Source organism: Perognathus longimembris, chromosome 10 (assembly GCF_023159225.1).
Source record: "Perognathus longimembris pacificus isolate PPM17 chromosome 10, ASM2315922v1, whole genome shotgun sequence".
NCBI lineage: Eukaryota > Metazoa > Chordata > Mammalia > Rodentia > Heteromyidae > Perognathus > Perognathus longimembris.
The window spans coordinates 17008383-17021762 of record NC_063170.1 but is presented as its reverse complement, the minus strand read 5'-3'; the positions used below and the strand labels follow the sequence as shown (position 1 = coordinate 17021762).

General features: G+C 37.9%; 1 protein-coding gene across 4 annotated transcripts in view; it reads right to left on the bottom strand.

Moving 5' to 3' along the window:
* Cdh8 (cadherin 8) overlaps window positions 1-13380 on the bottom strand; it is a 335462-nt gene that overhangs the window by 310622 nt on the left and 11460 nt on the right. For all 4 annotated transcript variants that reach the window (XM_048355444.1, XM_048355442.1, XM_048355446.1 and 1 more), the window contains exon 2: window positions 8404-8851. In XM_048355444.1, the coding sequence (XP_048211401.1) occupies window positions 8404-8655 (252 nt within the window). In that variant the 5' untranslated portion in view covers window positions 8656-8851. The remainder of the gene's footprint in view (window positions 1-8403; window positions 8852-13380) is intronic.

The window sequence follows — 13380 nt, the reverse complement described above, 5'->3', positions numbered from 1 at the left end:
AACTTTTAAAGGTAGTTTCCCACTTCAAGATTCTATATAAAACGTTCATGTCTGGTTAAGAGTCAATTTTGTGGTAAAGGATGTCACGTAGCATGCATTTAGCAGTTCAGCAAAATAAGCTGTTCTTTCTCTGTCATTGCATAAAAATGATTAAGCATGTTTAGCATTTCAATTTATTCATTGATGAGATCGGACAGCCAACTGTTTAAAACAGGTGTAGTTTTTATAAGTAAGATTCTATTTACCAAATGAGTTTTACATAAAATAAGGTTTCTAAGAATTTATTATGGTTGGATAGCATTGATTTTTAAGAAAATTGAGCAATAAAACATCATCATTTATGTTCTTCCAATTTCATTATGTTTTATAATGTAATAAAAGCATATTGCAGAAAATAAAATGCAGAGAAATACTATGTAAAAGAAAAAGCTGATAATTTGTCCAGACATGTTGGTAAAGAAGATAGATTACATTGATGTATTTTCTTAATTTCTTTATTGCTTTGTGATATGTTTACTAAACTGAACAAGTATGTACCTTGCTTGTAACATAGATTAGCATGATGGTTGGATGTCATCATGTCATCCACATATGCATCCATATATTATACATATATGTTATATGTTAAGTACTTAATACATAATATATGTTAATACATTATATATTATATCAATATTATATTTATTATAATACATTAATATTATATATTATACATATGACTACCTTGCTTCCAACCAGAAAAGAACAATGGTTAATGTTTATAGACGTGATTAGCATTCTCCTTCAATTATTTTATAATATCAAGAGCATTAGTAATATGAAGATGCTTTTTAAGGGTGGTATGACTGAAAGAAGTACAGTAAAATGTTCAAAAAATTGTATTTGGGGTACTGAGTGGTAAGTAGTATTGGTTTACCATGTTTTAAATCAGTGCATATATATATAATCAATATTTGGATAAATGCATTTTTATTTGTGTACATGTATCTTGATTTGTGACAGATGCTCTGATTTTATCACATAAATATTGCTATAATTACATTCTATGCACATGCTATGTATTGCTTCTGGCATTTTTGAGGTTGTAATCATATTTTCAAGTTAATATCTCAATTTTTCAATACCCTTTTCTCCAGTGAATCTGTGATAAACCATTCCCTAATTTCTTAGTATTTACATTTTGTCCAATGCTTCTCTATGAATTTCAGTTTTAAGCTTGTGACAGGAATCAATTCTGTCGTGTGTGTGTGTATGTGTGTGTGTGTGTGTGTGTGTGTGTGTGTGTGTGTGTGTTCCTTTGGACTACTTTATCATTGTTATCCATAAAGAAAAAGTGTGTAACTTGATTTACTCATAAGCATACGAAGTATCCTTTTCATTAAAGTGGATAAAATACCTGCCCTTATGAGATGACCCTCAAATAACCAAAAGCTGACGAATCTGTAGGAAATCTGATTAATTGTATTTCTCAGAGCACCCACAGAGATAAGCTTGAATTATACAACCTTTTTCACCTGGTCTTTGGTAAGAAAAGAAATAGAGTGAGAGAAATTGCTACAGAAAAGCTAGTTTACACACAAACTCAGTTAACAGGTTCTTCATAGAGGTGTGTGTGTGTGTGTGTGTGTGTGTGTATGTGTGTGTGTGTGTGTGTGTAGGGACTCTTCATTTCAGTGACTAATATTATTCTCCTTATTTATATCACAACTAAAAGATTTCCAACTGTTCTGAAATGTCTGTTATTTTCAAGTCAGGACATTGAGCAAAAGGCAGACAACATTTGTTGTTTGGCCAGATTGAGACACGCGATGCTGACTTGCATTTTTGCCAGATTATTGGAGCACAAGGCTCTGTCTGAGTAGGCAGAAACTTTAGGGAACTGACAGTGAATTGTTCTCACAAGGCCAAAGACACAATTTGGCTGTGGCTGCGTAGCCCAGTGCTCTTAACATGCAAACGGCCGGCAGAAATAATGGCATGTCAAGTGCAATTTTCTTACCATGCGCTGACACCATAAACTGTAATGTAGTGTAATTATTCGGCATCCCTTGTCCTTCATACCAAGCACCGCTGAAAAGATTTCCAGTTTACAAGAAAGAGGGAGGGTTACAAGGTCACATTTAGAGAGAAAAAATGAGTCAGTGCCTTGGAGGAAGAGGATTATAAATAGATGTGGCATCACCAGCGAGAGGCACATCCAAATAAGGAACAATTCAGAAGTCAGGTAGGAGGGAAACAGGGAGGAAAGAAAGCAGAGTGGTGTCAGAGAGGACTCAGGGGCAATGATGCTGACCACTCTTAGGGCGAATTGCTGTTTTTCTTTGGTTTGGTTTGCTTTTCCAACATAGAGTACTATGAGGAACTGAAGATCACAGGAAAGACAACAACAACAAAAATGTCTAAAGCAATGTGGGCTTGAAATTGATAGATGTTACACAACACTCATATATATTTATGCATATGTGTGTATTTATATATGTTTGCTTCTAAAGGCGTTCTCAGCTAGAAATAAAGCAAAATACACTATCATACCATGTGATTTCACTGTAGTAAAATGTAGCCAAGTGCCGCTTAGTGAGGCCTTTCCCAGGTACTTGGAGGTTGATCTGAATTAGAAAGAAGCCCGATCTCTCTGTAAACCTTGCCTATTCTTGACTTAAAGGACTCTCAGTCCTAGTTGTGTGTCTTCCCTTCAGTGGCTTGAAGGTGTATCTCTTTCTGTCCTTCTCCCCCAAAACATTAATGTGTTGACATTGTAATTCTAATGTACTGATATAGAGAAGCAGAATTCTTGGGAGGAGGTCTGAGGAGTAACCTAATGAATGCTTCTAGCACATTTCTAAAGATGCCCCACAAGATTGGTTTGTTCTCTTTCTTCCATCAGGGTTCCACGTTCACCAGGAGGCAAGCTGCAACCTAGAATAGGGCTCTTACCAGAACCTGACCTGGCTAGGCCCCTGACCACAGACTTGCCACCAGCATATCAGTGCACAGTCAATGTCTTATCTTTATACACCCCTGGTGTGTGTGTTAATTGGTGATGGCAGCCAGGAGGAAGGCACTCAGCCACCCCTGACTCTCTCTGTGCTCTATAAGTAACACTGACCCATGCTCTGCTGAGAACATTCTCTCGTCTCTTGTCTGCATATTGGTTCACCCAGTTACTATTTCACAGCTCACAGGTGATTTCCTTAGGGAAAATTCCATCCTCTTTCAGAATAGGCAAACCATCTTGGTAGACACTTGAACAGAACCATATCCTTCTGCGTCTAAGTACTTATCTCAGTTTTAATGCAATGTGTGTCCCTGTGATTATTTGTCTTATTGTCTGTCTCCTCCCAGCAGCCTATTAGTTCCATGACAGATGACATAGAACTGTGTTTGCTCAGTGCTAAGACATTGCTGGCAATGGAATACATAGGGGGATTATAGATGCTCCGTAAATAGTGGTGGAGTGCCCCCATCACTCACCCTGCTTACTTACAGCAGGAGACCTTCATGATGACATCAAACTGTCTACCAGAAAGACTGCATGCGTCTTTTAACATGAGGGCAATGTTTCAAGATTTACTGAAAACCACCACGGATTTGTCTCTCTCTCCCTTTTCTAAGACCAGAACAAATAAGCCTATTTGGGTTACGATTCCCAAGGGTCACTCTCCTTTCTCTGTTCTTAGCCAGAATTTCCAGAGAAAGCCAGTACTGGAAGTGTGTGATGACTCTGAGAGCTTGATATTTATGTTTCCTGAACAGGCTTTGTACAGACTTCTTCCACAGAAACCTAGAGGCAGGGCCGGAGTCTGCTTGGATGACTTCTGTCTTGTAGAAATTCAGAAAGGTGTTGGAAGATAATGCATTGTGGCAGGAGCCTTGTTTCTACAAAATGATCCTGCTGCCTCTTTGTAAAAGAGTTGTGTTTTTTAGTATTCTCTCCTACTTTCCCTATTCTTCAAAAATAACTTTAAAAGTCAATATAGCAAGGTGCTGATTGCTCATGTCTGTAAGTAGAGGCCAGTGAATCACCAAAAAGCCAGAAGTAGAGGAGTGGTTTATGTGGTTGATCACTGATCTGCAGTGAAAAAGCTCAGGGAAAGCAGTCAGGTCCTGAGCTCATGACCCACTACTAGCACCAACATACATAAATGAATAAATAAGTAAATGTCAATATGTAGAACCATTGTTTAAATTCCACAGCTGGTCTAGAAACATGAATGAGAGATTATGGTACACACATTGCCATCTGTATTTATTTATTCATTTTTTTCACTAGTCCTGGGGCTTTGACTTGGGACCTGAGCACTGTCCCTGGCTTCTTTTTGCTCAAGGCTATCACTCTCCCTCTTGAGCCACAGCGCCACCTCTGGCTTTATCTGTTTATGCGGTTCATGCATGGTAGGCAAGCATTCTACTGCTAAGCCACATTCCAGCAACATTGCCTTCTTTATTAAAAAACAAAAATGGGCCATCTTTCTAGACATTGGTTACCCATGACTATAATCCCAATCTACTCAGGGGGCTGAAATCTGAAGATCATGGTTCAAAGCCAGCCCAGGCAGGAAAGTCTGTGAAACACTTAATTAGATACCAAGAACACCCAAAAAGGGAACTGTGGCTCAAGTAGTAGTGAGCTAGGTCTGAGCAAAAAAGCTCAGAGACAACATTCAAGTTTTGAGCTCAGGCCCTGTGCCACCTCACCACAATATTATATATCATCAATGTAATTGAGTTTATATGGCGCCTGCGAATCCCTCCAACATTTAAGTGGATTATTCCCTCATGTATTTATGCAAAGCATTTACTGAAGACTTCTACATGCAGTAATGTTGTAGGATCTGTGAATTTTTAGTGAAGAACAAAAGAGGTAATTTTCTCCCCTTTTTGGAAGTTATCTATTACCAGAAAACAAATCAAAGCATAATATAGAGTCCATTAGATGATGAACATCAGGAAGAAGAAAAAACATACAATATTAAACAAATAAAGAGGCAAGTTATATGTTAGACACAATAGCTTATCTAAGGATGGAAATATTTCCCTCATTCTATTCAAGAGGAAACACACAGGTTCTCGATGCCCCTTAGCAAAGAGAGGTTGCCTCATCGTTCTTTGTTCCATGACATTGCATGAAGACTTCTGCCCAAATGGAGCATCTCACTTCTACATCAGACTGAACACCAGACACCTTCTCTGGGAATGCTAAATCCCTTTCAATCTGAACAAATGAAGAGGTCTTTCTTTGGATTCCCTGAAACCAACTAGGGAGGCAATTGTCAGCATGTTTGTCTATTGATACTACTACAAACACACATGGAAACACACACACACACACACTAACACACACACACACACACACAGAGAAGAGAGCCATGATGCCTATGCATACCAGGTACCACATAGGCACTAACATTTATTTATTCTTAAAACTCCTGTGAATCTTATTTGTGTAATTCTCGGAAATCTTTGGGAACTTTTCCTTGGGTTACCAACCAGAAAGTGGCCAAAAAAAAAAAATCAATATTCCAAACTCCTCTCGTGCTCAGATTCCCTCTCGGCATTCAGCAGTATCAAGATGTAAAAGGAGACCCAGACCAGAAATGATGTCAGGGAGTGTGTCTCCCAAGAGCCAATCACTTGAAAGCTGGCTCTGACCTTGAGCTTGAACCCAGCCAGCTAGGTCCCAGGCCCCCACCATGGTGACTAGCAGGAGAGCATTTAAAGAGCATAAGTAACTAATGTTTCTCAGCTGGTTCCTGGGGAGATGCGCTGTGGTGGAGTGGTTTAAAGAGTCGGATGTGGAAGACTGTGCACAGAGATAAAACACTGCAAAGCGCCCGGTGGGCACCCTGATATAATCATACCTGCACTCAGCCTTACTCATAATTTGCAGCAGTCATCTGAAATATATTTTTAGCTTTGCTATAGCCAGGACCCCCTCAAAGGCAGGGCTGTCATAACTCAGGAGCAATTTTCTTTAAAGGGAAAGGTATATGATTAGAAATATGTGCAGAAAGATTCTTCAGGAAACAAGTTTTATTCTGATTGAATAATTGTCTGAAAATTGGCCTTAGCTAGTAACAGGCAGATGGGGTAACTCAGGAACTGTGCTTGTTGCTAAAACCCAAGGGCATTCTGACCATTCCAAAATCAGGGTTCCCTAAGACTTCTGTCACTCAAAGAAGACAGACTCAGGGATGCCCAATGCCTTTGTTTCTATTTGAATTATTTCATGTAAAGAATGAAGGTGAAAGTAGCTATCAGATTCAGAGACCAAAATAAACCTGGCTTTGATTACTATATTTTTTCTATTCAGATAAGAAAAATGAATGATCTCCTATGCACAGTTTGTTTACTTGTTTGCATTATTCAGGATATATCCAGAGTGAAAAACCTGCATACCAAGGTACGTAGAAGAAGCAGACAGATGTCTCCCAGCCATAAAATATAAATGCACAATATTCCAGGATTTTGTATGGGATTTTTAAAAGGCATGCTTTCAATTTGGTTAAAGAAATTTTAAATATTCAGAAGCAAAAAAACCCATAGGACTTTACATCTTTATACTCAATAATTCAAGATATAAACTCCATGCCCTTAATTTCTAGTACATAATCAGGTATGGGGCTTAGAATTATGGTCTTAGAAATATCCAATAGGATTTTGAAGCTAAAGTAGATCATGTACTAGCTATTTGGTCCTTATTTGGCTTATTAATTTATCAAAGCCTCAGTTTGGAGATCAATCAAAATGATAGAGCTGGTCAAAAAGCGCATCTCTAAAACCAATGGGACTGGTGGAATATATTGGAATTCAGAACTTCTTCTGCTTTATAAACAATAGATAGATAGATTGATAATATGCAGCAAGTAATGCCTTGAGCAGTCAGGAGCAGTATCCTATAATCAGCTACAATAAAATTTTGGCAGTGAAATAGATGAACAGTCCCATTAATGGGACCTATTATGACTATAAAGAGGCTCCAGTCACTTCTACCACCTGAATTTGTATCAAGCGTGCCAAAAATAATAATAATTCACAGATTTTGTGTTTTCAATGTATGAGAAAAAGATTACAAACCTGTTTGATAGACCTACTTTTCTATGTTTATATGTGCACATGTGTACATTCTTATGCACACATATATCTTCATACACATGCACATGTGGGATGGAACAATTATTAATAGGATAATTTGAGCCAGTAAAATATTTTTACAAAAGGGTTTACAATATAATGAATGCTCAATTCCATCCAGAATGTGAATTCTTAAAAGCAAAGGTCAATTTTTTGTTAATAGAATTCAATGTATCAAATGTAGTACTTCACATATTGAAAGGGCTCAATAAAGATCAATATAATGACTCGTGACAATTCTGTTCCCAAGCTATCTCTGTCCAACATGAAATGAACCAACATGATCATTGAGGAAGCTCAATTTGATTTGCAAAACATTAAGGGAGGAAGTGTAATGCCATCAAAAAATTCCTAGGGAACCCAGTCATTAACTCTAATCTTGAAGATCAATATTGAATTCTTTTTTTAATTTTCTTTTAAATCACTACATTTGGGGAATGAGTGGTACTGGTGGTATTTGTTCCTGAATTTCACTTATGAGTGAAATCAGCCATTGGCTGCCTCATTATTAATATTCTACATACAATGATATTATTAAAAGAAGAACTTCCCCACAATAACAAAGCAAATGTAAGTCCCCACACACACACACCCCACACAGAGTCAAATACACACATACAAGGGAAAACTAAACTTCTGATTCTTTATATTTTATTACACCTGACAATGAATGAAATAATCACCTACCAAAAAGGTTATCAAATTGCAATGCCAGATGCTCTAAAGAATTTTATACAAACTTTGCTGTCTCTGGCATAATGATTTAAACAGAACAAAACAAAAAGAAAAAACAAACCAACAATCTGCCTGCAATTGGAAATATATCACATTAAAATAAAAGGAAACAAAATAATATCTGAATGATTGGATGTGGTAGGAATCCTAACTTTACAAAAATGCACACCTTTCCAAGTGCTATTCCCAGGACAGCACTCTAGAAAAGAGGTTTGGCAGAGGGAGCTCTCATAGGAAAGTGAAAGAAAACTTCATTTTTGCATTAGTCGTCTTGTACTATCTGTCTAAGAGGGAGAGCAGGTGGGAGCAGATTTCCCCAGAGGACCATCAAAGTCTTCTGTATTGCTAAAGAAAGCAACAGGTTAACTAAATAAGGGTCCATGTGGTCCAAAGGATTTACAGCTAAGTGTCTCAAACACTATGGGCAGTCTGACCTTAAATATCACAATCACAAGCAACTCTAGCGATTGGGATCTGTTCTAGCGATTGGGATCTGAACAACAGCAACACCACCACCAACAAACTGCAGATACTTACCCGGCCAACAAGAATCGGTTCAGGTCCAGAAAACTCTTCCAGGACAAACATTTGATTCCAAACCCAGCCTCTTTTGGAGCGGTTCAAAATTCGCTGTTCTTCTCTCAGTCGGGTTAGTTCCAAAGGAGATCCACTCATTGACACTTGAGACGGATTCATCGGAGCCATGAAAAGGCAAGGGGGAAAAGCGATCCATAATATTATTAATGGAGTCCAGAGATCCAAGAGCATTTCCGCTAGCCGTTCTGGCATGGTCCCACCAGTTAAGCAAATCACCACGAAAATGAGACAATTATTTGTTTTGTCTCCGGTTTGCAGCCATCCAATTCATCATTCAGTGAGGAGCTTTTACTTACAGCTCTGCCACGTGTTTAGAGTACGGAAAACAGACATCATCTGTGCAGGGTTTTTAAGACCACAATCCATTGGCTTTCATTTGCTTTGAAACCTGCAAAAACAAAAACAAAAAAGAAGAAGAAGAAGAAGCAAGGAGGGAGAGAGATAAGGGTTCCAGTGAAACAGGCTTTAAAATAAAATTTGTATTTTTTTTTTTGGCAAAAAAGAAAGAAAGAAAGAAAGAAAAACAAGCCCCAAAGTGAACTATACTATTACTGCCAAAACTCTTGAGTTAAAAAAGAATGATCTGAACAATTAGATCAGCATGCTATGATGTCCTCTTTAAGATTCATTTCAATGTTAATGTCTCAAACTGCTTTAAGTAGTAGAAATGCACTTTCCCATCCTTTTCTTTTTATTTCTTCTCTCTCCCTTCCAAACTCCCATCTTGACTGATACTTCCCTCCCTTTCTCTTTCAGTCCCTGTTTCTTCGTTTTAGATTCTTGTTTATAAGAGAAGTCTGGGAACATGTAGACTACGGTGAAACCATTTTCCTTTTTCTTCCTTTTATAAACTTGTTTAAAGATAGGTGAACTATAAACCCCGAGATGGAACTAGCCTTTAATGAATGAATTCAGAAAAGAAATGAGAAGGCAAAGGGGGATTTTACTGATTTTATCATCTCAGCTGCCTGTACTCATCAAGAGGACTGTCCAGGGTTGCAAGGCAATTCTCAGGATGCTAATAATAAGAGAATAAAATTAGAATCCATCTAGAGGAGGAATTCTGTAAAGTGCAGCATGGAGGCTATAATCAGGGCAGTGTCAGGCCTACTATGCTAAATGTACAGTTGAACAGGAGATGAAAATTAAGAAAACCTCCTTAGGGAATGAAATGTGGTAAAAGAATGATTTCCAATTCAAGGGGGAGAAAAAGATGGGCAAAATAGATTCCCTATTAACCTGAAGTGTCAAATGCATATTTTTGCTTACTGTCAGCATAGCAAAACATGTTCCTTCCCTCTTGAAAAATATTTTCTAAGAAGTAATAACGCAGAGGCAGAGAGAGAGAGAGAGAGAGAGAGAGAGAGAGAGAGAGAGAGAGAGAGAGATTGCTGGATTAGATTAAATGGGAAAAGAATTCCTCAGGACACCACCCAGAACAGATTGGCTCAGGTCCCTGCTTCTAAGCTGGCTCAGAAAGGTAAAAGACAAGAATGTCATTAACATTGCTTGGGCTGGTGAGTGGCCTTCAGGAAGACAGCTATAAGGGGCAGACACAGATTCTACCACAAATGCAGGCAGTCTCTGAACTAACTAGGTGGTGAGTGGCTTCATCTAGGTGTCCTACTCCTTCTGAGCTCAGTTCAATCACTAACACTGCCTACTTGAAAATGGTCTGGTCTAGATGAATGACAATGGCATCCATGGAAGCAGCAGATGTTTGGGAAGTGGAAAGAAACAGCTTTTAATAGGGAACACCTCAGAGAACACAGTCCTCAACCATGCCTTCTCCTTTCCCTAAAATTCAGCACCATAAGGAGAAATCAAGTCTTCCCTGAAGACCTGCTTCCAGCCCAGCGAAATCACAGAACACTTGAAGTCTTTGGAAAAAAAGTAACAAAACACAAAAGTCCACCATCAAAGGAACTTCTAAATATCTCTGTGGCTTTTTTTTCAAATTGTCATTCCACTTAATTACTTAAAAGGCCTTCATGGCATGCATTATCCTTTCCTAGATACAGGTAGTTGAAGATGCTTTAAAAAAGTATTGGAGTATTCTGGATGTGTCTGTGTTGGAAGCAAAGATCTGGGGTAGAATCACTGCTTTCCTTACTGAACTCCCTCAGTAATGACCGATAAGGTACTCATGTGTGTGGACTTCAGTTGCAAAATGACAATGATCATAATTCTTAGCTTACAGAGCAGTAGGGAGTATGAGTGATAAACAAGACATGGTGAGAAGTACCCAAACATGGAAAATGATCAACAAATTGTAATTCCTGGGTTACGTCAAGGCACATTATGAAATGGAAGTGATACAGCTGGTATCTTGAAGAGAATTTGACAAATAAATAGAGTCAAATGGTATGGTTTCTACAACTTTTGCTGTAGGTGGAAAAGGTACTGGGGTAACACAAGATGCACAAAAATATTCCTTTATGTAGCTTGACAGAGGAAAAAGGATTAAGGTGATGACAGAGAGAGGATGGAAGTCATTCTGGCAAGGCAGGATGAGGAGATGATGTAGGTTAAAAGGGGGCTGGACCATTTCCCCAGATGGTAAAATTTTCCTAGTCGCTGTACCTCTGCCTAAACTGTTCTTTGATGAAATGAACTCTTTTTCTCTAAATATATCCTGTTGTACATTATTTCATCCCTTATGCTCACAATCCTTGTAGGCTGCAGTGTCCTGATTTCTATAATTGATATGAATTCTAGTCCTTTCCCAGACAAATTAGACAACTAAATATTCATTCATATTAAAAACCTCCAAAATAAAGATAATAATATGACAGGTTTGTTTAGAGGATCATGGAGCAGGTGTTTGTGTTAAACCAGTTAGGATAGCATGGGACGTAAATTTGGTCAAATACTTTTCCAAGTCAACCCTGTGAATAATTCAGATAATGGTTCTGTAATAAGAAGCTTTAGTCCCAACTTAAATTCATATTATACACTTCCTGCTTGGAAAATTCCGTTGTGGCACTAGAGATAACCGAAAAGAGATGTGATCTCACATAAACGGTAAGGAGTCCACCAACTCAGAAGGTGTCAGGGTGAAATGATATTTCAGTAAACCAATAGAGAGGGAAAATATTACTAAACTAACCCAGGATCTCTGAGTGTGATATATCACGCCCCATCTCAGGGGAAAGGCAAAGAAATTCTCTGAGTCAACTTTACACACTACCTAAATCCAGGTAAAATGTACCAACAAACCTGGAGCAACTGTGTACAATGTTTTAGTTGTACTAATCAGAATGAATATAATAATGAAGGAATATATGTATAACTATACTGTCTCTACATCTTGAAGTAAATAAAGATGTCAATTCCTTGTTGGGTAAGTGCTTAAAATTAAAGCATGAAATGACTTGTTCAAGGAACTTCTCAAGTTAGGACAGAACCTGTGTAATATAACTCCAAAATTCTTAAAGTGATCTTCCTTCTCATTATGAAAATATTTTATCCACATATAGGATGTGTCAGTCACTGGGAATACAATGACAAACAACATAAGACCTTCTAATTGGCCAAGATAAAACAGTATACCATTACAGAATTAGGGTGTGCATTGTCTTACGAGAGTTAGAACACAAAGGTATAATATGCCCCTCATCATGACATTATTAAAGAAAGCATCTTGGAGAAGCTGTCATCAAGCTGTTGGGAAGTAACTGACCCATTCAGGAGGGATTCAGTGGGAAGGATATTTCAGTCAACCAATGAATAGGAGCAAGATCATAAACTAATCCAGGCTTTCTCAGTGCCATTTTCACTTAAGGTAGTTTATAAATTATTCTTCAGAAAATCACCTAAATCCTAGTTATTCTGTCTTTCTCCCTTACTTATCAAATTCACACTGGTCATGCTCCCTATCCTGTCCATTACCAAACAGGTTCACTTTGTGAAAAGGTCGTTTGATTTCTCAAAGGAAAATGGAAATACATGACATGAAGCAGAAAGAGTTCAATTTCTCAATCTTCATAGGAAAATTAAAGTGATGGGCAGGATTGTGATTTCATAGGTTTTCTACAGCACATGGAAAGGATGTAGACTAGAAAGCCTCTCAGTTTAAGTGGACAACTTTTTTCTCCTTTGTTCAAACACATCATCAAATTCAACCATCTCTTCAGTTCAGCAACTCTTTAGAACTGAAACCCTCATATGCCAACTAATGATATTTTAAGAAATTCTTGGAATTTCCTCTATTATTAAATTATAATTTACTGAAGTTGGCTTAGTTGGTTTTATGTATTGGAAAGCCAATATCATTTGGTATTGTTGAATATAGTGGTAAATCACAGGATAAATATTAAGGAATTAGCTAGGTACCAGTGGCTCTTGCCTACAATCCTTACTACTCAGGGGTCTGAGATCTAACAATGGCAGTTCATACCCAACTGGGGAGGAAAAATCCTTGAAGATCTCATCTCCAACGAAATGCCCGAAGTACAGCTGTAGCTCAAATGACACAGTGCTAGCCTTGAGTGAAAAAACTCAGAGACAGTGCCCAAGCTCTGAGTTCAAGCCCCACAGCACTAGCCTTGAGTGAAAAATCTCAGACAGTCCCCATCCTCTGAGTTCAAGACCTCAGGGTTTGAGGTACCAAGTTTCAAGAAACACACACACATATGTGTATATATGTGTATATGTGTGTATACATATATATTCACTTATCTACTTTTCAAAATAACACAACCAATATTGTTATTTTTACTTTATTTTCATCATTCACATTTTGAAGATACGTAAGCTGATATTTAGAGTGATACACGTGTGTGTGTGTGTGTGTGTGTGTGTGTGTGTGTGTGTGTATTTCTTGAAACTCAGTACCTCAACCCCTGTGGTCATTTTTGTCATTGATAAAAAGTTGATAACAAGGAATATCAGTAATACTTATAGATAGGCTGGAAA